Source organism: Panthera tigris, chromosome B4, assembly GCF_018350195.1.
Source record: "Panthera tigris isolate Pti1 chromosome B4, P.tigris_Pti1_mat1.1, whole genome shotgun sequence".
NCBI lineage: Eukaryota > Metazoa > Chordata > Mammalia > Carnivora > Felidae > Panthera > Panthera tigris.
The window spans coordinates 102,480,193-102,502,994 of record NC_056666.1 but is presented as its reverse complement, the minus strand read 5'-3'; the positions used below and the strand labels follow the sequence as shown (position 1 = coordinate 102,502,994).

Genomic DNA, 22,802 nt, shown 5'->3' with positions numbered 1-22,802 from the left:
TTGGTTATCATTAAGTTAAATAAACATCAATTTTGCGTAACTCAATTACTTTGCAATTGTTTTCTGCAAGTCAAAAACCACAGCCACTTTCTTAAAATATTTTGCAAAACTCAGTAGCTTATTCCTTTAAAATGTCTTCATGGCTGCACATGGCAGATTCCCCTTTATTTTGTCACACAACTGATAATCTATTCAACTTCTGACTGATAAATTAATGCCTCAGATGCAGACCAGTTCTTGTAATAGGTATATTACATAACAGAAATAACTGTATTTACATATGGGCTCTATGGTATGCTAGTTGGCATCTTTTCTCATAGAAGTTCTCATTTCCACTAGATATTTTTATTTTTAACACTTGCTATGTGCCAGAAAACTGCAATTATCTAGAACAAGGGTGGTGGTTCTGTGGGGGACTTGGCGGAGGGGTGCAGAGCTTTGTTAAATCCCCAGCTCAGTATTTGAATCTCCCTTCAGGGCTGCAAATACAAGGAGGAACAATAATTAGGCACCTTGGTGCAGGGCAAAGGGAGGAGTTGAAAGAAGATAGAGATGGCAATAGAGATAAGAAACAGGTTGGCCACAGTGGCTCAGTCAGTTGAGTGCTGACTTTGACCCTGGTCATGATCTCATGGTTCTTGGGTTCGAGCCTCACGTTTGGCTCTGTGCTCATAGCTCAGAGCCTGGAGCCTGCTTCGGATTCTGTGTCTCCCTCTCTCTCTGCCCCTCCCCGCTCATACTCTGTATCTCTCTTTCCCTCAAAATTAAACATATTTTTAAAAAGAAAAGGAAAAGAAAGAAAGAAACAGGTTGGCCAGGGCAAAGGTTTACCCTGAGCCTCTTCTCTGCATCCTAACTATAACAAAAGAGAAGGTTTGGAATAGCTATAGACCAAACTAAGGAAGCATTGAGGATCTGGGTTCAGCCACCTAGTAGACTGGTCATACCACAAGAAGTAATAAAGTAGCCAAATGCCACTTCAAAATATAGCCCATTTCCTCCTGAGCCAGGCTGGTCGTGCTCTCCGATCTTTCTTCCTTCCTTCCTTGCCTATGAGCTCCTCACTATGGAGCCCCTGTTGTTTGCCTTCCTCCTGATGGCTCTGGAAGAGGCAGGAAATAGGCTGTGAACAGGAGAGGTCCAAGTGAATGCTGAAGATGTCTCTTTTCCAGAAAGAATTGGCTGTTCTTATTTTTAAGAAAGTAAATAGAAATGCTTCCTTCCCTTCTCTCTGCTCCCATTGCACATCATATCCAGGAGAGGTTCAAAACCCTGCCCACTGCCTACAGACTGTGTGATGTAGTGCAAAATGTGTCGCCTCTCTGCGCCTCTGTAGGGTTTTTCCCTGGAAAAGGGGAATAAAGAGATTACCCATTTCACAGCACTCAGCACAGTGTGAGTAACACTATAAAGACCACAATGTGCTAACTGTTGTCCTCATTATTGCTTTGGCCCTCTTTCCACTGTATTGTCATTATCAGCTTTTGTTTCTGTCTTCTTCCTAAAGACTGTGAAATCCTTGAAAGAGACGCTGTGTCTGAAGGAAACAATAAACAAAACTGAAAGGCAACCAATGGAATGGGAAAGATATTTGCAAACGACATATCAGATAAAGGGTGGTATCCAAAATCTATGAAGAACTTATCAAATTTAACACCCGAAAAACAAATAATCCAGTGAAAAAATGGGCAAAAGACATGAATAGACACTTTTCCAAAGAAGACATCCAGATGGCAAACAGACACATGAAAAAATGCTCAACGTCAATCATCATCAGGGATATACAAATCAAAACCACAATGAGATGTCACCTCACAACTGTCAGAATGGTTAACATTAACAACTCAGGAAACAACAGATGTTGGCAGGGATGCGGAGAAAGAGGAACTCTTTTGCACTGCTGGTAGGAATGCAAACTGGTGCAGCCACTCTGGAAATATGGTGGTTCCTCAAAAAATTAAAAATAGAACTACCCTATGACCTAGCAATTGCACTACTAGGTATTTATCTAAGGGATAAAGGTATGCTATTTCAAAGGGGCACATGCACCCCAATGTTTATATTAGCACTATCAACAATAACCAAAGTATGGAAAGAGCCCAAATGTCCACTGATGGATGAATGGACAAAGAAGATGTGGTATATATATGTACAATGGAGTATTATTCATCAATCAAAAAGAAATCTTGCCATTTGAACTACATGGATGGAACTAGAGGGTATTATGCTAAGTGAAATTATTCAGTCATAGAAAGATATTAAATCCAACAGTATAACCCACAGCCCTAAGTTCAAAATATGTTCAGAATCTTTACATTTTTCATAGCTTCCAGGACTACCAACCTAGTGAAATCCCCTTCATACCTTGTCAGAATTACTGACCAGTTCTGCCCTTGTCCTTCCCTTCCTCAATAGTCACTGCAACAGCCAAGAAGACATCTTAAACATAAATCAGATCATGTCACTTCTCTGTTAAAAATATACCAGGGTATTGCTCAGAGAAAAAGACAGAGTACTCACAATGGGCCACAGGCCCTGTAAGATTTGCACACCACTATGATTCTCTGGTTTCATCTCCTACCTCTCTCAACTTTGTTCACTGTGCTCCAACTAACTGACTTCTTTGTTTATATTTAAATAAACCAAACAAATTCCTACCCCAGGACTTTGCACTGTTCTCAGATTGAAAGACTCTTTCCCCAGGCATCCACATGGCCAGTTCCCTTACTTCCTTTATATCTCTGACCACACACTACCTTGTTCATCTGTTTTTCCATGAGCACCCTATGTAAATTAGCAAAGATACACATATGCTTTATGCTCCCTATCTCCCTTACTTTCCGTTATTTCTCTTCATAACACATATCTCCATCTAACAATGTATTATACTACATATTTATATTTTTATTTGTTTATTCTCTGCCTTAACCTGACAAAATGTAAGCTGCATGAGGGCAGGTACTTTGTCTGCTTTGTTCAGTATTATTCCACAACAGCTAGATTTCCTGGCACATAGCACACCCTCAATAACTATTGCTTGAATAAAATGAAATGAATTCCTTAATAATTATAGAACATGCACAAATTATTCTTGAGAATTTTTTTGATCTAAAAAATGGGTTGAGATAAGAATCTGCTAATGCTGGAATTTGCTCATTTAACGGTTACGCATGACTTACGGTGGAAGAAATTTACACGCTTGTGCTTCAGGGTCACTACATGTTTTAAAACAGGGAGTGGCACAAGGTTCATATCTCCATTCACACATCCTCCTGTAGGGCACTGCTGCCTGGATTTCTGGGGAAAAATAAAGTTTAGATTGTAAATATTTTAATGTACATCTTAAAAAATAATGATTTATGATAACAAGTCTTCTGGGTTTGACCCCTCCTTGACCATAATGCTCTAGAAAAGGCAGGACAAGTGAAAAAGGCATTACAATTGTTTGGTGATCAAAGTGTTTCATGGTTATGTTGAATATCTAAATGTTAGTCTACTTTCCAAAGATTTGAAAAATCCAGCAGTTGGAGAAGGCAGAAAGATTCTGAATCTTTTCCCTTTATATTTAGTGGGTTCTCATTGATCTATATATCATAATAATACCAAAACTTGATTGGAATTTTACTTTTTGCAAAGTAATTTTTATATATTATTCTATTTTATCTTTGCAAGCCTGTTGAGTATTATTTTCATTTCACAAATGAAGAAATTGAGACTCAGCAGGACCAAATGTCCTACCAAGTTAGGAAAACAGCAAGATCAAAGATGTGCTTCCCAATATCAAAACTAAGGAGAGCATTCCACCTTTGTTCCTATTGTAGAACTTAGAGCATTGCCTTGTACATGGTAAATATTATCTGATGACAAAAATAAATGAATGGGTTTTAATAATACATGCTTACAGTTATAAAATCTCCCTTGATTAAAGAGTTTTCTCTTGCAAATTACTAGTACTCTTCCCTTCCCACATCACAGAATAGTCTGTAAGTAGCAGTCCAAAAGTAACTCTGAAGAAGAGCGCTCCATAAAGGAGAAAGTTCAGGGTAGAGGCTATGTTTCTTAAATTCTGGGTACAGAATGCAATTCCAAAGTACAGGTAGGAAAATAAAACCTTTTGGAAGGCATCTATGCATCTAAAATTTAGAATGGCCATTAGAGCTGGGTCACTAGAATTGTGGATCCTGAGAGAGGATTGGTTCCAAGACTGGAGTAGACTCCTAGAGTTTCCTGGTTTTAGGAAGCCCACAAAAATCATTTTCTGAGATTCTGATGATGCCATTGGCAGTAGTTGGTCCAAAACTCACGTGGAGCCACTGGGTCTGATTCTAATGGAGTAGATTTCTAGGTTGGAGGGGAAATAGAGGATCAAATGTTCAACTTTCAAGGAAACTCAAGTAAAAATATGGTATTGATATGTCAGTGACTCTTTTCCTCATGAGTACAGGAACCCTTTTTAATAGGAAAAAAATTGAAGCTCATCTGAATTTTTAAAATCCAAAGACTATTGAAGTTTACAGAAATTTATCCACAACAGAAAAGGCAGGTGAATTAATGAAAGAAACAAAATGTTAAAATGAAACAGTTTGTTTGGGATAGCCAAAGCATATGTCAAGCTCCTAGGTTTTGAAAACAAATCATGACTTTTAAACATCAGATGAGTCAGTGAAGATTCCTCTCTGCAATTCAGAAAATTCAACGGCTATAAATAGCTATAAAACTGTAAGGATTTCTAGAAATAAAATCAGGCTTCCACTGAACAAGAGAAATCTTCCAGAGGTCAGTGGAACCAGATACCCTATTATTCAAAAGACAGAGATAAATATGTCATCTTTATCATTAAGAATCAGGTTATTGAGAAGTTGCCTTCTAGGAAACTAGAGGTAAACCCAAGAAATACAAGTAAGCTCTATTTCCAAAGTTCAGATAGCACTGAAAGTGGTAATTGGAGCCATAATTAAAAGTAACATTATTTAAGGCTGTTGTAAGGAATTTACCAATTAATTTATGTGATATAATAACTCTATAAAGTAGGTTTTATTATTTTCTCCATTCTAATTTCATATAAACTGAAGGACAAAGAGGTTAAGAAACTTACCCAAAGTCACACAATTTGATCTATTTGTACTCCTTTAAGAATGACTTAAAAAATAAAATCTGATAAACATTTTGCCATAACGTAAACTATCTATGGACTCTCCTTTTGAAGATCTCAGGACCCATACCTTCTATGCTGAAGCTACTTGAATGTTTGAATTCTTCAGAATCATCATATTTTGATGCTTTGACACTAGAATCTGTAAGGACGATGAAAAAGCCTTTCTTGCTGTATAACTCAAAAGCACTGTAACCAGGAATCCAGAGCCCCTGATGGTGGAAAAATGTGGCTCTCCGATGAAAGGCCGAATTTGCCTGCCACAGTTCCAAACTAAGACTGTCATCATCGTGGACATAGAGAAAATAGTTTGGCCTCTCAGCAGATTCAAAGGAAACAAGAGCCAATGCTGTAAAACATAGAACAGTGCGTTTGACACCTTACTGGGTTCTCTGAAGAGAGCAGATCATCAACATGAGCATTATAAAATGTATTTATCAACGGGACAAAAACAGAACTGCATAACTGCCATATATAATTAATACCAGTCTGAAAGATTTCAGAAATGAATTATAAGATCTCTAAAAGGAAAATTAGTATCTTAGAGTAATGAATAACAGTGACAGCTCAAAAAAAATCAGTCTTCAATGAGTTCTATTTTTTAAATAATTTCTCATGTTCTTTGGCGGGGGGAAGACATATCAACTTAGGATCCCAGAATGCACAATTTCATACAAGTAATTCAGTGATTAATTGGACACGTATTTGTATTTGCAAGCTTTAACATTTTCAAATGCACAAAATCTATAAATGGTTAAATTGGATGACATAAAAGAAAAGGGAAACAGAACAATTTAGGCATGTCTCTGAATTTCAATATCACTGGGCTCTCAATGGGCAATGTTCTTGCAAGCGATTTTGCTGAATTAAGAAAAACTATTTGCTCAACATTATTGTCTATTTCCCAATAGATGATCAAATGGCTAACAAACAACTACAAAACACTTGAGAAATGTCATCCCTTTTTTGTTATATGCTTTAGAACTTTTCCTTATATCTGTAAAGTCCATGATATAAAAGGGTTTTTGTTTTGTTGTTGTATTTAAAGTTTATTTATATTTTGAGAGAGAGAGAGTAAGTGGGGTAAGGGCAGAGAGAGAGAATCCCAAGCAAGCTTCTCACTGTCAGCAAGCAGCATGACACAGGTCTTGAAATCAGAACTGTGAGATCATGAACGAAGTCGAAATCAAGAGTCAGACATTTAACCAACTGAGCCACCCTGGTGCCCTGATATAAAAAGGTTTAAAATTGAGATTTTCAGGTTTAATTTCTTAGGCCTTAATTTTTTTAGGTTTTAATTTTTTAGTTTATGTCCATTAGGATTTTTCTATTAAAAACATTATTATAATCATAAAATGAAGAGCTCTCTCAAGTCCAATCAATAGGTGATTCCAAAGGCATTGATTGTATCTTAAAACTTGTAAGTCCCTCTGCTGAGAACTGGGAGATGCAAAAAGGAATAAATGAACTCTGTATCAGAGGAAAAGTATATGACTAACATATAAATTGGAACTGCAGACTGTGATAGGTGTTTTCACAGATTAAAAAGACCTAAGGGAGTTCTTTTTACAAGAAAGAAGCAATTCATTCTAACTAGAAAATCAGAAGATTTCTCAGAATAAATAAAAGTTAGGTTGGATTCATGTAACAAATATTTTCAAAGCTCATACAACACCTCGTGCATGATTCTACATAGGGCTAGTATAACTGGTGTAGGCTGAGCATCACCAGATCAGAAAGGGACACTAACCACCAGTTGGAATGGGTGCCAAGTGGATATGACCAATAGTGATCTGCATATGCAAAACAGTAAATGTGGGACCAGGTACCAGGACAGACAAGGCCATATAAGGTAACAGGCTGTCTCAATGACCGTCTAGATTCTGATTTATTTTCATAGTATTTAATTTTTGTGATCAAATCAAAATTTCAAATTTTAATTCAAGTCTGTGATGGCTACTATGAAAATTTAAGTTGTGTTTTATGTAGGACCCAAAATTTAATTAAATAATTGCCATCCTAATACATATGTATGCCAACAGATAAACAAAGAGAAGATTTTATATACAAAAGAGATAGTTGGTTCATGTACCAGTGTCTTATTTTTTATATTTATTTACTTATTTTTGAGAGAGAGAGAGAGAGAGAGAGAGAGAGAGAGAGAGAGAGAGAGAATGAGCACATGAGCAGGGGAGTAGCAGAGAGCAGGAGGGACAGAGAGAATCCCAAGCAGGCTCCACTCTGTCAGTGCGGAGCCCAGTGTAGGGCTCAATTTCCCAAACTGTGAGATCGTGACCTGAGCCAAAATCAAGAGTCAAACGCTTAACTGACTGAGGCACCCAGGTGCCCTACCAGTGTCTTATTTCATTTTACTTCCTTTAGGACATCTTAAAAAATGTCATAAACATATTAGATCCCAAATTATTATTTACTGCATGAATAAATGAAAAAATGTAAAGGGAAAATAAAATTCCCATTTTCAATTGGAAATCATACTTACATGATGCCTTCTCTTTAAAAAGGCCTGGAGTGATCATAAAATTAAAAAACAAGTTGCCATGAATACTACCCCTTCGCAAAGAGAAAATGCTTCTACTGGTCATATTGGCCCCCAGAACAAGGCCACTCTGTCCATAATTTGCCAGCATGTATGGTCCTTCTCCAAGCCCTAGTTCAATACAAATAAGAGAATTATAAATTGGCATAGGAGTTACACATTTTAAACTGTCATTTCAGCGGAATAAATTTTAATAACAAAGAAATACTCCAAAAATATTGTGCATTTAAATATTTATCATTAATAAAATAACTGAACTTTTTCAAAAATAATATAATGAATTAGAATATATACGTATTTAGATTATGTAATTTAAAATATATATATACACATGAATGTGCACATGTATATGTATATGTAAAACAGTGCTCCTTAGAAGATTGGCTTCAGCCTTCTGGATCTCAGTTTTTCTCACCTATATATATGAAGAAGTTTCTCTAGGTAACTTTCCACTCTAATAGCCCATGATTCAAATCAATTCTCAATAAACACAAGCTTATCTCTATTGATGGCCTGGGATTTTGATAGTCTTTTAAAAATCAGCTCTCCCTAACAGGTTGCATTGCATGAAAACAGAATTCACAGACATGCTATACAATGCTTTATTGTGTGGAGAATTACTGATTTTACCAGTGAGGCATATCTACAAAAAAGAAAATAGGATGAAGCTCAACAAAGAAGTCAAAAGTCTTTTTATTTTTATGCTATTGTTTCTCATGCATGTTTCTCTTAAATGGTTACATATGAAGTAGAAAAGATTTACTATAGTAAAAAACTTACTAGTGTAGAACCAAACTTGAAACTCAATTAAACTAATTTTTCTGCAAACCTTATCTTATGAAGAGACATATATATAAATAAGTTCACTGATATTAAAACAAAAATATGAGTTAGGTTTTGAGATGATAAGTTCAGTTTACCTTCAACTCAATCTCAATTTCACTTAAGGTTCTTAATATAATTGAAAGACTATGAAGTTTCTTCTGAATCATCAAAATTAAGTTATATAATTACCAGCTGTATACTTTACATAGGCATATGTATATTTTTTATGCTATAGGTTATGCAAAATGTTAATATATATGTGGTGTTATCATAAAAGATCAATCTAGTCACTATTAGTGAATTTAACTTTCCTTCTTTCCTCTAATGTTTATCTCAAGAAAAATTTTCTTCACCCAGGCCCACTCTTAAGATGGAGGGAAAAAAAAGATCTAAAGAAATCTGAGGGCTGGGCTTTTTCCTCTTTCAGGACTGAAGACAAAGTTTGAGGGAAGGGGAAAGATCATTAGATTAGACGGTCAAAAGTCTCTGAAGCAAAAAGGAGAACAAAAGACAAACTTTCCATCATAAAAACCCAGAGAAGAAACAAGAGACTCGAGATAAGTTATCTTCCAGTGTTGACCCCTCTACTGACTGGAGACACATCACCACAGAGCAGGTAGGGACCCTTACAAGCCATAAGAAAAAGAATTTCATCAGGAATTTGAACATGTTGAGTAGAGTTGGAAACCTGAAGAAAGTTGCCCCCACTAAGATGGGACTGAGCAGACACAGTGGAGAATCTCTCTATGAACCCAGAGCAATGGACTCCTCACTGCTCTTACAAATACATACCATGCACAGTGTTTCTTTACGAGACCAAATCTACAATAACCAAAGAAAACAATATCATTTTTTAAGTTTACTTATTTTGAGAGAGAGAGAGAGAGCACACAAATGGGAGAGGAACAAAGAAAGAGAATCTCAAGCAGGCCCCACACTGTCAGCGCAGCGCCTGATGTGGGGCTCAAACTCATGAACTGTGAGATCATGACCTGAGCTGAAACCCAGAGTCAGACACTTAACCTACTGAACCACCCAGGTGCCCCAAGAAAACTGTATCATTAGTCTCCACTGCCTGCTGGCTCATTTTCTAAGAGAGACAAGAACAACATAAACTTCCAAGATGCAAAGTATTTCAATTTATAAATATGTTGGTTTGTATAAATATGTAAATAATGTACAAATTAGTAGATAAGTATGTAAATTATAATGAGGTACACTTCAAAATAAAGAAGACATATAAAACTACAACTTGAGGGATTGAAGCACCTTCATGGATATTCAACATAATAGGAGAAAGGAAATAGACAACTAAACCAAATCTTCTTTCCCCCACAGCATAGGTCCCTGAAGAGACAATTGACATCTTAGAAATTCATTTGTATAGAAATCAAAAGCTTCTGAATTGTCTCCCAGTTGACTGATATCTTGGGTCTGGATATCATGTCTTCATGCATTTTCACTAGCAATTGAGACAAAATCATTGACTTTATCATTAATTTTCTTCGGAGAGAAGTATTCACCACCTACTAAAAGCAATCATTTTCTGCAGTGATTATTCAAACATAATATTCAGTATATCCTACTAATAAAATCACTCTGAACTTACAACTGTCATAACAATTGTTAGTGGAATATTGAAGTCCTTGCTCACTGACAGAAATAACAAAAATAAACTTTTTATGTTTGCTTGTAAATGACCATAAAATGACCATGAAGATATTACATAAAGTCTTTGTGTTAAAGATTATTGAAATAATCTCAACTATTAAATCTGAATTCTCCTACTTTTTTTATTTTCCTCTTAAAGAATCATAATTATTTATTCCTGCATTAGCTTGAAATATTAATAAGTATCTTGATAACACAGTGTCCAGTATATAGTAAATAAAGGAAGAAATATATCAGCTGTGAATATCCAAAGAAGAGTAGGTAGGTTTACAATACCTATAAAATTATTTGAGGTGAAACAAATTAAGAATAGTCATTTAAAACAATCTTTTCATGACGCCTATCAACAATCTCAATTCTATATTCCCCTCCAATCATCTATCTTCATCGCATTATTTTTACAAACTCTTACTCTCCTTGGTGGGTTAATACTTTTTCCTATTACTGTGATCAGAGGAAACAGATTCCCCTATCACTCCACTGAGTCAATCAGTGTCTCATGGAGGCTAAATGCCCATGTTTACCCTCTGAATATTACCAATATAGTATTATAGATGACACCAGAAGAACTGGTTTGAAGAATTCTGTAACACATTGGAAAAAACCATCACGAGTAGGGCAGCAGACTTGTCGACAGAAAGCAAAATGTACCAAGTAGCAAAAGGTAGAAATTCAATATTCATAGAAAATTCTGCTTCAGGATCCAAAGGACAGCAGAAAGAATGCCAGAAAGTAAAAAGGCACAGATGGAGATTTTTACAGCAGAACTGTGGGAGGCAGGAATTCTTAAGTGAGGAAGTCACTGGAGCATTTTTTCAAACTGATGTCTGTGTACATTGTGTAGAGCCCATAACAGCGTGTGGAGACCTTTCTGAGATTGGGATGCATTAACCATACACTAGGCAGTGTAGCATGGAGGTCAAGCTCCTTGATTCTGAACTCAGATCGCTTACAAATTCCAGTTTACTACATTTTTAGCTCAGTGACTTTTGGGCAAGTTTTTCAACCCCTCTGGTCCTCAGTTTCCTCCTCCGTAAAGTGTTAATAATACCCTACAGGCATATTCTGAAGCTTAAATTATACGATAAAGGTAAAGTAGTTAACACAATAAAAGCTATTGCTATTATTACTGTCATTAATATTAGAGAATCAGTCGCATTTTAAGCATGACATCCAAAGGATTGATGTAGAATGTGTGTGTGTGCGTGTGTGTGTGTGTGTGTGTGTGTGTGTAAAATCCTCAACAGGAGATAATTTTGGTTTATATTTTCTTTAACTATCACTGTCTTTTTTTAATGTTGGATTTTTATCTATATCAAACTTCCATAAATGTAACAAAAACCATCAAAAACTAAAATGTCAATTTTCCTTTTAATCCATCATCTCTATTTCTCTAAAATTATCTGGCATTCTTTGGGTATTTATAGCTGAAAGATTTCTCCCCAGCTCGGTAAGTCACCAAAAATGCCTTTGATTAGTTGCTTGGGGTTTTTGTAATGGCCCAGTTTTTCTAGGACTATTTCTCTAATTGATCTCATCATGAGTCCAGAGTTTGTCCAGTCACTGACCCAATGAACACCTTCCTAGATCGTTTTGCTTGTTTGAAGCAGGTTTAAGTGGCTATGCCTTCCTCATTAAATAGGTTTGACAAAAAAGCAGGCTCCAAATCTGCCATCATCTGGCATTTTCACTGAGGTTATAACACTGTCTCTTCTTATATTTATGACTTACTTTTACATAGCACCTCCTCTTAGACTTCTCACTGCAAATTTGGATGCTTTGTGGGCTAGAAGAGATCCATTATTACTATTAAATCAATAAATTATCATTTTGATAATACATAGCTATTTTTGCCTACCATGATGACTAAATAAATTCTTTATATTTTTATCATCCACACTTAGAGTTTGTTTCTTTATTTCTTTTTATTTTAAATGTTTATTTTTATTTTTGAGAGAAAGCACGTGTGCAAGCAGGGGAGGGGCAGAGAGAGAAGGAGACACAGAATCCAAAGCAGGCTCCACACTCTGAACTGTCAGCACAGAGCCCGACGATGGGCTCAAAATCACAAACTGCAAGATCATGACCTGAGCCATACCTGGATACTTAACTGACTGAGCCACCCAGGTGCCCCTGTTTCCTGTTTCTTTTATTTCTATAACATAATGATTGAATAATGTTTATATTTATACTTAATGGTAAAATAATGGTATATGTCTTTCATCCTTTTTGCCTAAAAAATTGGCTAACTTCACTACTTCATTCATTCATGACATACAAAAACCATTTATTGAAGGCCTCCTAAATGCTGGGAATTTAGTTACATGCTCTTTTTATTTTACAGGGAGTAAATTTTAATGCAAATACTTAGAAATTTAGATAAATTTTAGAAACTAAAGGCTTTCATTGAGTTATATATCATGAACTATTATTCTCAGACATGTTGTTCAAAAACTTTTAGTCTGAAAAGACATTCCATAGAATATTATACTAATTGTCTTTATTTAAATGTCACATACTGAGCAAGCAACAAACATGCTGGAGAAGTAGGATCCATACTTCCCAGCGTCTCTCAAACAAAGAAGCGTTTTGGAAGTCCTTTGAAGCCAAAGGACTTTGTACCCCAAGAGTCTGGGAGGAAAAGAGACTGAGTCTACCAGGGAGAAACTGGGACAACCTGATGGACCATAGGTGGATGATTGCGAACTGGGGGAGGTAAAATGGGCCACGTAGGCACAGAAGGGAGGATCCCCTTCTGCAGAGAGACGAATGGAGGAGAGAGCAGCTGGGGAAGCATAGGAGGATTATCTGGACAAGAGAAAAACCTCCAACTGGGACAAAGAGGGATCCCATCTCTAACTGCAGGGCTTTCTTTGGACTGGGGCTGGCTGCCCTGTTCTCACACCTGGGGAGTGGGGAGCCACCTCTGGGTTCAGTGGTAGGTCAGGGGCGCAATCTGCAGCAGGAGAAACTGGTCCCCTCCCCCGAAGGGCTGTAGCACAGGACATAACGAGCCAGGACCACACATCGGGCAGCATGGAGAGGTGCTTCCCCAGTACCGGGGCGCACAGAGCGGGAGTTTAATTCCCAGCCAAGTGCCAGGGCACAGGAGTCTTGTCTGAGCCCGTGGCACAGTGAGGATGGCTTCAAAGGAGTGATCTGGGACACCACGTTGTGAAGAAGCGAGTGGGGGTCGCCATTTTTCTCCCCACCACCACCACCACCAAGGAGGGGCTCACAGTAGAGTCGGGACCAGCCTACACCAAACCACGCCCCTCTGCTCCTGGTAACTGTGTGTCTACTGGAGCAGGATAGACGCTGTGGAACCAGATGGCCCCTCCTCCAGACCAGCACTGCTGCATTGTCTGGATTAATTCTAGGACCATTCTTGATATATAGATATATTCTCCCTTCCATTTCTCCTTCTTATCTCTTCCCTCCTCTAGGCTGGTTACTCTGGTTATTGGTTTGTTTAAACAGACATATTTAATCCATTCTCTTGATACATGTTCTACACATTCTTTTTTACTTTCCTTTCTCTCTCTCTCTCTCTCTGGAATAATCAAGCCATGTAATTTAGCTGTCTGGGTAACTGTATCTTTTGTTTCTTTCCCCCCCCCCCCCCCGACTCCTTCCTTATTTTCCTTTCTCTCTCTCTGGATTAAGTCTTTCAGTCTCTCTGCCTAATCAATGCTTATTTTTTCTCCCCCCACCCCCACCCCTGTCATTTCTCTCTTTGTATGTGCTCTTTCACTGGCACCGCCTCCACCCTGTCCTTTACTTGTAGGTGGTGTTTCTGGTTTTTTGCTTTTGAATTGTTTTACTTTTTACTTTTTTAATTTTTGTTTTATTTGTGTGTTTTTGTTTCCTGTTTGTCTGTTTGTTTTCCTTTCCAAGGCTACTTCAGGGAACAAGTCAAAGCACACCTGGTAGAGGGTCCAAAACATCATTATGAGTAGGGAAATAAAATAACCAAAGTCACAACAACAGATAGCAAGTAAACACTCTCCAAAAAACACCCCCTGAAGGGCCAGGCCCTGAAAAGTGTATGACCCCCCTTTAATATAGGAGTGCTCGCAGGTGCAGAGCACATAACAAGCTTTTAAAACTTATAAGGAACAGAAAACTAGCCAAAATGATGAAATGGAAGAATTCTCCTCAAAAGAATTCCAGGAAGAAGTGACAGCTAAAGAATTGATCAAAACAGATGTAAGCAACATAACTGAACAAGAATTTAGAATAATAGTCATAAAATTAATTGCTGGGCTTGAAAAAAGCATAGAAGACACAGAGAATCTATTGCTGCAGAGATCAAGTGACTAAAAAATAGTCATGATGAATTAAAAAATGCTATAAATGAGGTGCAAAATAAAATGGAGGCAGCCACAGCGTGGATTGAAGATGCAGAGGGGAGAACAGGTGAATATAGAAGATAAAATTATGGAAAAAGAGGAAGCTGAGAAAAAGAGAGATAAAAAAAATCCATGATCAGGAGGGGAGAATTAGAGAACTAAGTGATTTGATCAAACAGAACATTCTCCACATCATAGGAATTCCAGAAGAAGGAGAGAAAGGAGCTTAAAGTGTACTTGAACAAATCATAGCTGAGAACTTGCCCAATCTGGGGAAGCAAACAGATGTTGAAATCCAAGAGGCACAGAGAACTCCCTTCAGATGTAACTTTAATCAATCTTCTGCACAACATATCATAGTGAAACTGGCAAAATACAAGGATAAAGAGAGAATTCTGAAAGCAGCTAGGGATAAACGGGACTTAACATGCAAAAGTAGATACATAAGTGTAGTAGCAGACCTATCTACTGAAACTTGGCAGGCCAGAAACGAATGGCAGGAAATCTTCAATGTGATGAACAGAAAAAAATATGCAACCGAGAACCCTTTATCCAGCAAGTCTGTCATTTAGAATAGAAGGAGAGATAAAGTTTTTCCAAACAAACAAAAACTGAAGGAATTCATCATCACTAAGCCAGCCCTACAAGAGATCCTAAGGGGGACTCTGTGAGTGAAATGTTGCAAGGACCACAAAGTACCAGAGATACCACTACAAGCATGAAACCTACAGATACCACAATGACTCTAAACCCGTATCTTTCAACAATAACACTGAATGTAAATGGACTATATGCTACAATCAAAAGACATAGGGTATCATAATGGATAAAAAAAAAAGACTCATCTATTTGCTGTCTACAAGAGACTCATTTAGACCTGAGGACACCTTCAGATGGAAAGTGAGAGGATGGAGAACCATCTATCATGCCATTGGAAGTCAAAAGAAAGCTGGAGTAGCCATCGTTATATCAGAGAAACTGGACTTTAAACTAAAGGCTGTAACAAGAGATGAAGAAGGACATTTTATAATAATTACAGGGTCTATCCATCAGGAAGAGCTAACAATAATAAATGTCTATGCAGCGAATTCAGAAGTACCCAAATATATAAAACAATTAATCACAAACATAAGCAATCTTATTGATAAGAATGTGGTGATAGCAGGGAACTTTAATACTCCACTTACAACAATGGACAGAATCAATAAAGGAACAAGAGCCCTGAATGATACATTGGACCAGATGGACTTGACAGATATATTTAGAACTCTACATCCCAAAGCAGCAGAATATACCTTCTTCTCAAGTCCACATGGAATATTCTCCAAGATAGATCACATACTGGGTCACACAACAGCCCTTACTAAATATAAAAGAATGGAGATCACACCATGCACACTTTCAGATCACAATGCTATGAAATTTGAAATCAACCACAGGAAAAAGTCTGGAAACCTCCAAAAGCATGTTCCTTAACATCCTTCTAAAGAACAAATGCATAAACCAGGCAATTAGAAAAGAAATTTAAAACTATATGGAAACAAATGAAAATGAAAATACAACAATCCAAACCTTTTGTGTTGCAGCAAAGGCAGTCCTAAGAGGAAAATACATTGCAATTCAGGCCTATCTCAAGAAACAAGAAAAATCCCAAATACAAAATCTAACAGCACACCTAAAGGAACTAGAAGCAGAACAGCAAAGACACCCCAAACCCAGCAGAAGAAAAGAAATAATAAAGATCAGAGAAGAAATAAACAATATAGAATCCAGAAAAAAAAAAAAACAAAAAACAGTAGAGCAGATCAATGAAACCAAAGGTTTGTTTTTTTTTTTTTTTAAATAAACAAAATTGATAAACTTATAGCCAGGCTTCTCAAAAAGAAAGAGGACCCAAATAGATAAACATCATGCATGAAAATGGATTTATTACAACCAATCCCTCAGAAATACAAGCAACTATCAGGGAATACTAGGAAACATTATATGCTAACAAACTGGACAACATGGAAGAAATGGACAAATTCCTAAATACCCACACACTACCAAAACTCAAACAGGAAGAAATAGAAAATTTGAACAGACCCATAACTAGTGAAGAAATTGAATCAGTTATTAAAAATCTCCCAACAAATAAGAGTCCTTGACCAGATGGCTTCCCTGGGAAATTCTACCAGACATTTAAAGCAGAGTTAATACCTATCCTTCTCAAGTTGTCCCAAAAAATACAAATGGAAGGAAAACTTCCAGACTCATTCTATGAAGCCAGCATTACTTTGATTCCCAAACCGGACAGAGATCCAGCAAAAAAAGACAACTACAGGCCAATATCCCTGATGAATATGGATGCAAAAATTCTCAACAAGATACTAGCAAATCTAATTCAACAGCACATAAAAAAAAATTATTCACCATGATCAAGTAGGATTCATTCCTGGGCCACAGGGCTGGTTCAATATTCGCAAATCATCAACGTGATACATCACATTAATAAAAGAAAAGATAAGAATCATATGATCCTGTCAATAGATGCAGAAAAAGCATTTGACAAAATATAGCATCCTTTCTTAATAAAAATCCTCGAGAAAGCCGGGATAGAAGGAACGTACATAAACATCATAAAAGCCATTTAGGAAAAGCCCACAGCTGATCTCATCCTCAATGGGGAAAAACTGAGAGCTTTCCCCCTGAGATCAGGAACATGACAGGGATGTCCACTCTTACCACTGTTGTTTAACATAGTTTTGGAATTTCTAGCATCAGCAATCAGACAACAAAATGAAATAAAAGGCATCAAAATTAGCAAAGATGAAGTCAAACTTTCACTTTTTGCAGATGACATGATACACTACATGGAAAACCCAACAGATTCCACCAAAAGTCTGCTAGAACTGATACATGAATTCAGCAAAGTCGCAAGGTATAAAATCAATGTACAGAAATTGGTTGCATTTTTATACACCAATAATGAAGTAACAGAAAGAGAAATAAAGAAAGTGATCCCATTCATAATTGCACCAAGAACCATAAAATACCTAGGAATAACCAAAAATGTAAAAGATCTGTATGTTGAAAACTGTAGAAAGTTTATGAAGGAAATTGAAGAAGACACAAACAAATGGAAAAACATTCCATTCTCATGGGTTGGAAGAATAAACATTGTTAAAATGTCAATACTACCCAAAGCAATCTGCCACACTCAATGCAATTCCAATCAAGATTGCATCAGCATTCTTCTCAAAGTTAAAACAAACAATCCTAAAATTTGTATGGAACCACAAAAGACACCAAACAGCCAAAGTAATATTGAAGAAGAAGACCAAAGTGGGGGGCATTACAATCCCAGACTTTAGCCTCTGCTATAAAGCTGTAATCATCAATAAAGTATGGTATTGGCACAAAAACAGATACATGGACCAATGCAATAGAATAGAGACCCCAGAATTGGACCAGAATATATGGCCAACTAATCTTTGACAAAGCAGGAATATCCAAAGGAAAAAAAAGACAGTCTCTTTAACAAATGGGGCTGGGAGAACTGGACAGCAACATGCAGAAGAATGAAACTAGACCACTTTCTTACACCATACACAATAAACTCAAAATGGATGAAGGACCTGAATGTGAGACAGGAAACCATCACAACCCTAGAGGAGAAAAGCAGGAAAAAACCTCTCTGACCTCAGCTGCAGCAATTTCTTACTTGACACATCTCCAAAGGCAAGGGAATCAAAAGCAAAAATGAACCTCATCAAGATAAAAAGCTTCTGTACTGCAAAGGAAACAATCAACAAAACTAAAAGGCAACCAATGGAATGGGAAAAGATATTTGCAAATGACATCAGACAAAGGGCTAGTATACAAAATCTATAAAGAACTCACCAAACTCCACACCGGAAAAACAAATAGTCCAGTTAAGAAATGGGCAGAAGACATGAATAGATACTTTTCCAAAGAATACATCCAGATGGCCAACAGACACATGAAGAAATGCTCAGTGTCACTCATGATCAGGGGAATACAAATCAAAACCACACTGAGATATCACCTCACGCCAGTCAGAGTGGCTAAAATGAACAAATCAGGAGACTGTAGATGCTGGCAAGGATGTGGCAAAATGGGAACCCTCTTGCACTGTTGGTGGGAATGCAAACTGGTTCAGCCACTCTGGAAAACAATGTGGAGGTTCCTCAAAAAATTAAAAATAGAACTACCCTATGACCCAGCAATATCACTGCTAGGAATTTATCCAAGGGATACAGGAGTGCTGATGCATAGGGGCACGTGTACCCCAATGTTTATAGCAGCACTTTCAACAATAGCCAAATTATGGAAAGAGCCTAAATGTTCATCAACTGATGAATGGATAAATAACATGTGATTTATATATATAATGGAATACTACTTAGCAGTGAGAAGGAGTGAAATCTGACCATTTGCAGCAATGTGGATGGAACTGGAGGGTATTATGCTAAGAGAAATAAGTCAGGCAGAGAAAGACAGATACCATATGTTTTCACTCATATGTGGATCTTGAGAAACTTAACAGAAGACCATGGGGGAGGGGAAGGGGAAAAAACAAGTTACAGAGAGGGAGGGAGGCAAACCATAAGAGACTCTTAAGTACTGAGAACAAACTGAGGGTTGACGGGGGGCGAGGGAGAGGGGAAAGTGGGTGATGGGCATTGAGGAGGACACTTGCTGGGATGAGCACTGGGTGTTGTATGGAAACCAATTTGACAATAAATTACATTTTTTTTTAAAAAGGGAGAATAGCAAACAGAAAAAAAATAAATCAATAAATAAATATCACATACCTTCATTGTAATATTCACAGTCAAGTGCTAAAAAATAAAAGAATAAATATTAAACTGTATAAGAATCTGACCACTTATCTGAATGTATGCAAAATATGGTTATATGTTTATCAGTGACCAATTGAAAGAACACAGAAGGATATCATTATTTGGGAACTTCCTCTAAGCAAAGAGAATTCTTTAAGAGTGATGTGTTGTCATTAATTAGATTTTATAAGATTATTTTATAGGTAGGCAAATATATCTGCCTATTTAGAAATGTCAACTGAAAGTGTTAAAATCTTAAGCATTCTTTCGATGACTTAACCATCTACACAAGTAACTGAAAAGTTTCAAAATGTGAATCTGAAAGCAAATTCAAATGCCTTTAAAAAAATACATTTCTGATAATCAGAAAGTGAAATTTCACAGCCATAAGGGGAATGCAGTCATAAACGATTTGAGGATGGTGTATAATTTATAGTTCAAACGTTAAAGTGACAATAGTCAGACACAGAAGGGAAAATTTGACCTCAATTGTTATTTTTATAAATCCTTTATAGATATACTACAATTTATCTGCACTGTCAAAGGAATATAAAACTTAGTTGTCTTAAAGAAATCCTATTTCTATGCATTCCATGGTGTTTGTTCTATGATAAGATGGTTAATCTCTTTATGAGATTCTCACCTGATGCTGATGTTCTAAGTAGGGTACTCACAACAAATAGTGGATGACCTCCAGTGAACAGATACCCCTTCCTGACAACATTTGTATGCATATGCTGCTACGCTTGTGCATAAACATTCACAGTCCCCACCGAGATTACAGTTACACGTGTCTTCATGGCAATTTTTGGCAAAAGAAGTGACATCAATCTGCAAATGGAATGGAAAATGAGTTAATTTCAATAAGTACTGACAATAACTGATTAAAATTCAACCTTCTGAAAGAAAACTAACTGGTCGGGTCAAAATTTGGCATTATCAGCCTAATACTGCCACCTAGAGTTCTCAATATCTCAAAACTTTTTATGGACCAAAGGAGAAAGGAATTTATTAGGTAAATGTAGGATCGAAAAACTAGCAAAACAGGTAATAGGGTTAACAAAAAATAGAATTTCAGCACCTGCAATATAGTAACATTTTGATGTTTTGTAGAAGCTCGCTGTTTCATTGGCATGTTCTCATAGCATTAAAAGAATGTTCTATTACCAATTGCACTTTTACTGATTTTTATGAATACTTTATTTTTTTTTAACTTTATTGGGGTCGAAAATTATTATGCTGGGAAGGCATTTAGAAATTTAAATTTCTGGGGTGCCTGAGTCAGTTAAGCATCTGACTCTTGATCTCAGCTCAGGGCATGGTCTCACAGTTCGTGAGTTCGAGCCCCACATTGGCTGTCCACTGATGGCATGGAGCCTGCCTGGGATTCTGTCTCTTCTCTCTGCTTGCGTGTGCATACACATGCATGCACACGCTCGCTCTCTCGCTCTCTCAAAATAAATAAACTTAAAAAAAAAGAAATTTAAATTTCTGAATAAATCACACTCCATCTTGGTATGCTTTTAAGACCATTTTAAAATGTGCCACCACTAATACTTTTAAACTATACATTGGATTGAGGAGAAGAACACCCATGAGATGAAGCAATGCGCTGAAGAAAAACATTTATGGCTTTGATGTATCATTTCTGACTTTGAGGATATATGTCAAAATGTTCGGTAAACTAGAACAGAGTACTACAAATATTATGTATAAATGTATGCTGTTACATAAGACGGATTGAGAAGGAAAGTAAATCAACTGGATGCATCTCTTCTACAGAAAATCAAACTACCAAATCTGTCTTCTTAACAATGGTTAGGTAGTACACCTGAAGAGCCAATAGTTAGCTAACTTGCTTGTCCCATTCATCTCAAATAGCATAGATATGGCAGTACCCGTTTAAATGTGAAAGTTTAGTAAAGTATTCAGTTACCACATTGCGACACGGAGCAAAAACATCGCTGTACAAAATGGAGCATTCTTTCTTGGCATAAGGAAATTTGTTTTGATGTGCCTCACAGGGTTTAAATAACTCACTTGGGGTTTCACACTGTTGAAGAAAAAAAAGGGAGAAGAGAAAGTTTCCCGGGGGGACTTCTGAAGCCGAAACCAGAGTGAACCATTCTGACTCCATCCACTACAATCACATCTACTGTATTCTCATTCTTTTAGACAGGTTTTACCTAAAGCATCTGTAGTCAGCCAACTCAATGTTAATAGTGTATATATATATTTTTAAACAACTAAGCATACTGTTAAAATTATGGCGATATTAGAGAGAGAGTAAACAGTTTTTGAATTTGTTTCAAATGTGGTCATTAAAAAACTGCGTGAGCAAATGATTCTCTTTCTTTTTCCAGTTTCAGCTCTTTCATTTCTGTCACAGCCATTCTCTGAGAAATTGTATAGGCACAAGTGTCTACAGGCTCACCTCCCACAGACTCAGAAATGTGGTCTCTGCCTCTTCTAATCCACCTCCCTGAAACCACCTTGGAAATGTCATCAATTGTCTCTTCATGAGAGTTGCCTAAATATAAAGGCCATGTTTTGGTGTTCATCTCACTTAACCTTTTGCTACCTCTGACTCTGTATATTACTTCACCCTTTTTAAACATCTCTCCTCATTTGTTCCTTGTGACACCATTTTCTTCTGGGTTTCCTCCTAATTCACTGGCTGCTACCCCCCATTCTTCTACCCCTTCCGTCTATACAAAGCTTGATCCTCAAACCTGGTTTTCCCCACTCTATATACACTTTTCATGGCTTCAACAACCCGTATACTCTAGTAAGTGCCAAATCTGTATTTCCACCCAAATCTCTTTCTTGAATCTCAAAACTGGAAATCTCCACATAAATTTCTCTATTGCTTCTCTTTAGTGCATCCTAACCTATACTTACCTTTGCACCTCTGTCCTGTACCCACTGTTCTCCACCATCTACTCTCCTCAGTGAAGAGTGCCAGCATCCACCCACTAAGCCAGCAAGATAGGAGACTTCCCTGAATCCTCCAGATTCATCATTCCTAAATACAATCTTTCAGCAGATGCTAATGATTTTAATCTTTAATGCCTCATAGGTTTGTGTCGTTTTCTAAATCTTCTCTGACTTAACACAACTAGCTGGATTAAAGAACCTCCCAACTAGTTTTAGGTAGATCCTAGGACTATCTTGCCACTCTATACTCTGCATCCTAGCCATTGCCTACTTCAGACCCTCCAGAACTGCCATATACAACCTCTTGAAATCCGATTAGGCACCAGTGTTCCTGACACCTTTTAACGGGCTGCTCTCTCCTTTCCTGCTATGCTGTTACCCATCACCTTCACTTTTGTAGCTACCATAAGGCTTGCAGGATTCAGCCCAATGACACCTTCTTCAGGAACTTTCCTTTGACCATA

General features: G+C 37.1%; 1 protein-coding gene across 1 annotated transcript in view; it reads right to left on the bottom strand.

Moving 5' to 3' along the window:
- OTOGL (otogelin like) overlaps positions 1-22,802 on the bottom strand; it is a 161,409-nt gene that overhangs the window by 41,554 nt on the left and 97,053 nt on the right. Inside the window, exons 30-35 of the mRNA XM_042992814.1 lie at positions 21,338-21,454; positions 20,076-20,232; positions 19,375-19,401; positions 7,653-7,820; positions 5,223-5,501; positions 3,180-3,297 (exon numbers count right to left, since the gene is read on the bottom strand). Coding sequence (XP_042848748.1) covers positions 3,180-3,297; positions 5,223-5,501; positions 7,653-7,820; positions 19,375-19,401; positions 20,076-20,232; positions 21,338-21,454 — 866 coding nt within the window. The remainder of the gene's footprint in view (positions 1-3,179; positions 3,298-5,222; positions 5,502-7,652; positions 7,821-19,374; positions 19,402-20,075; positions 20,233-21,337; positions 21,455-22,802) is intronic.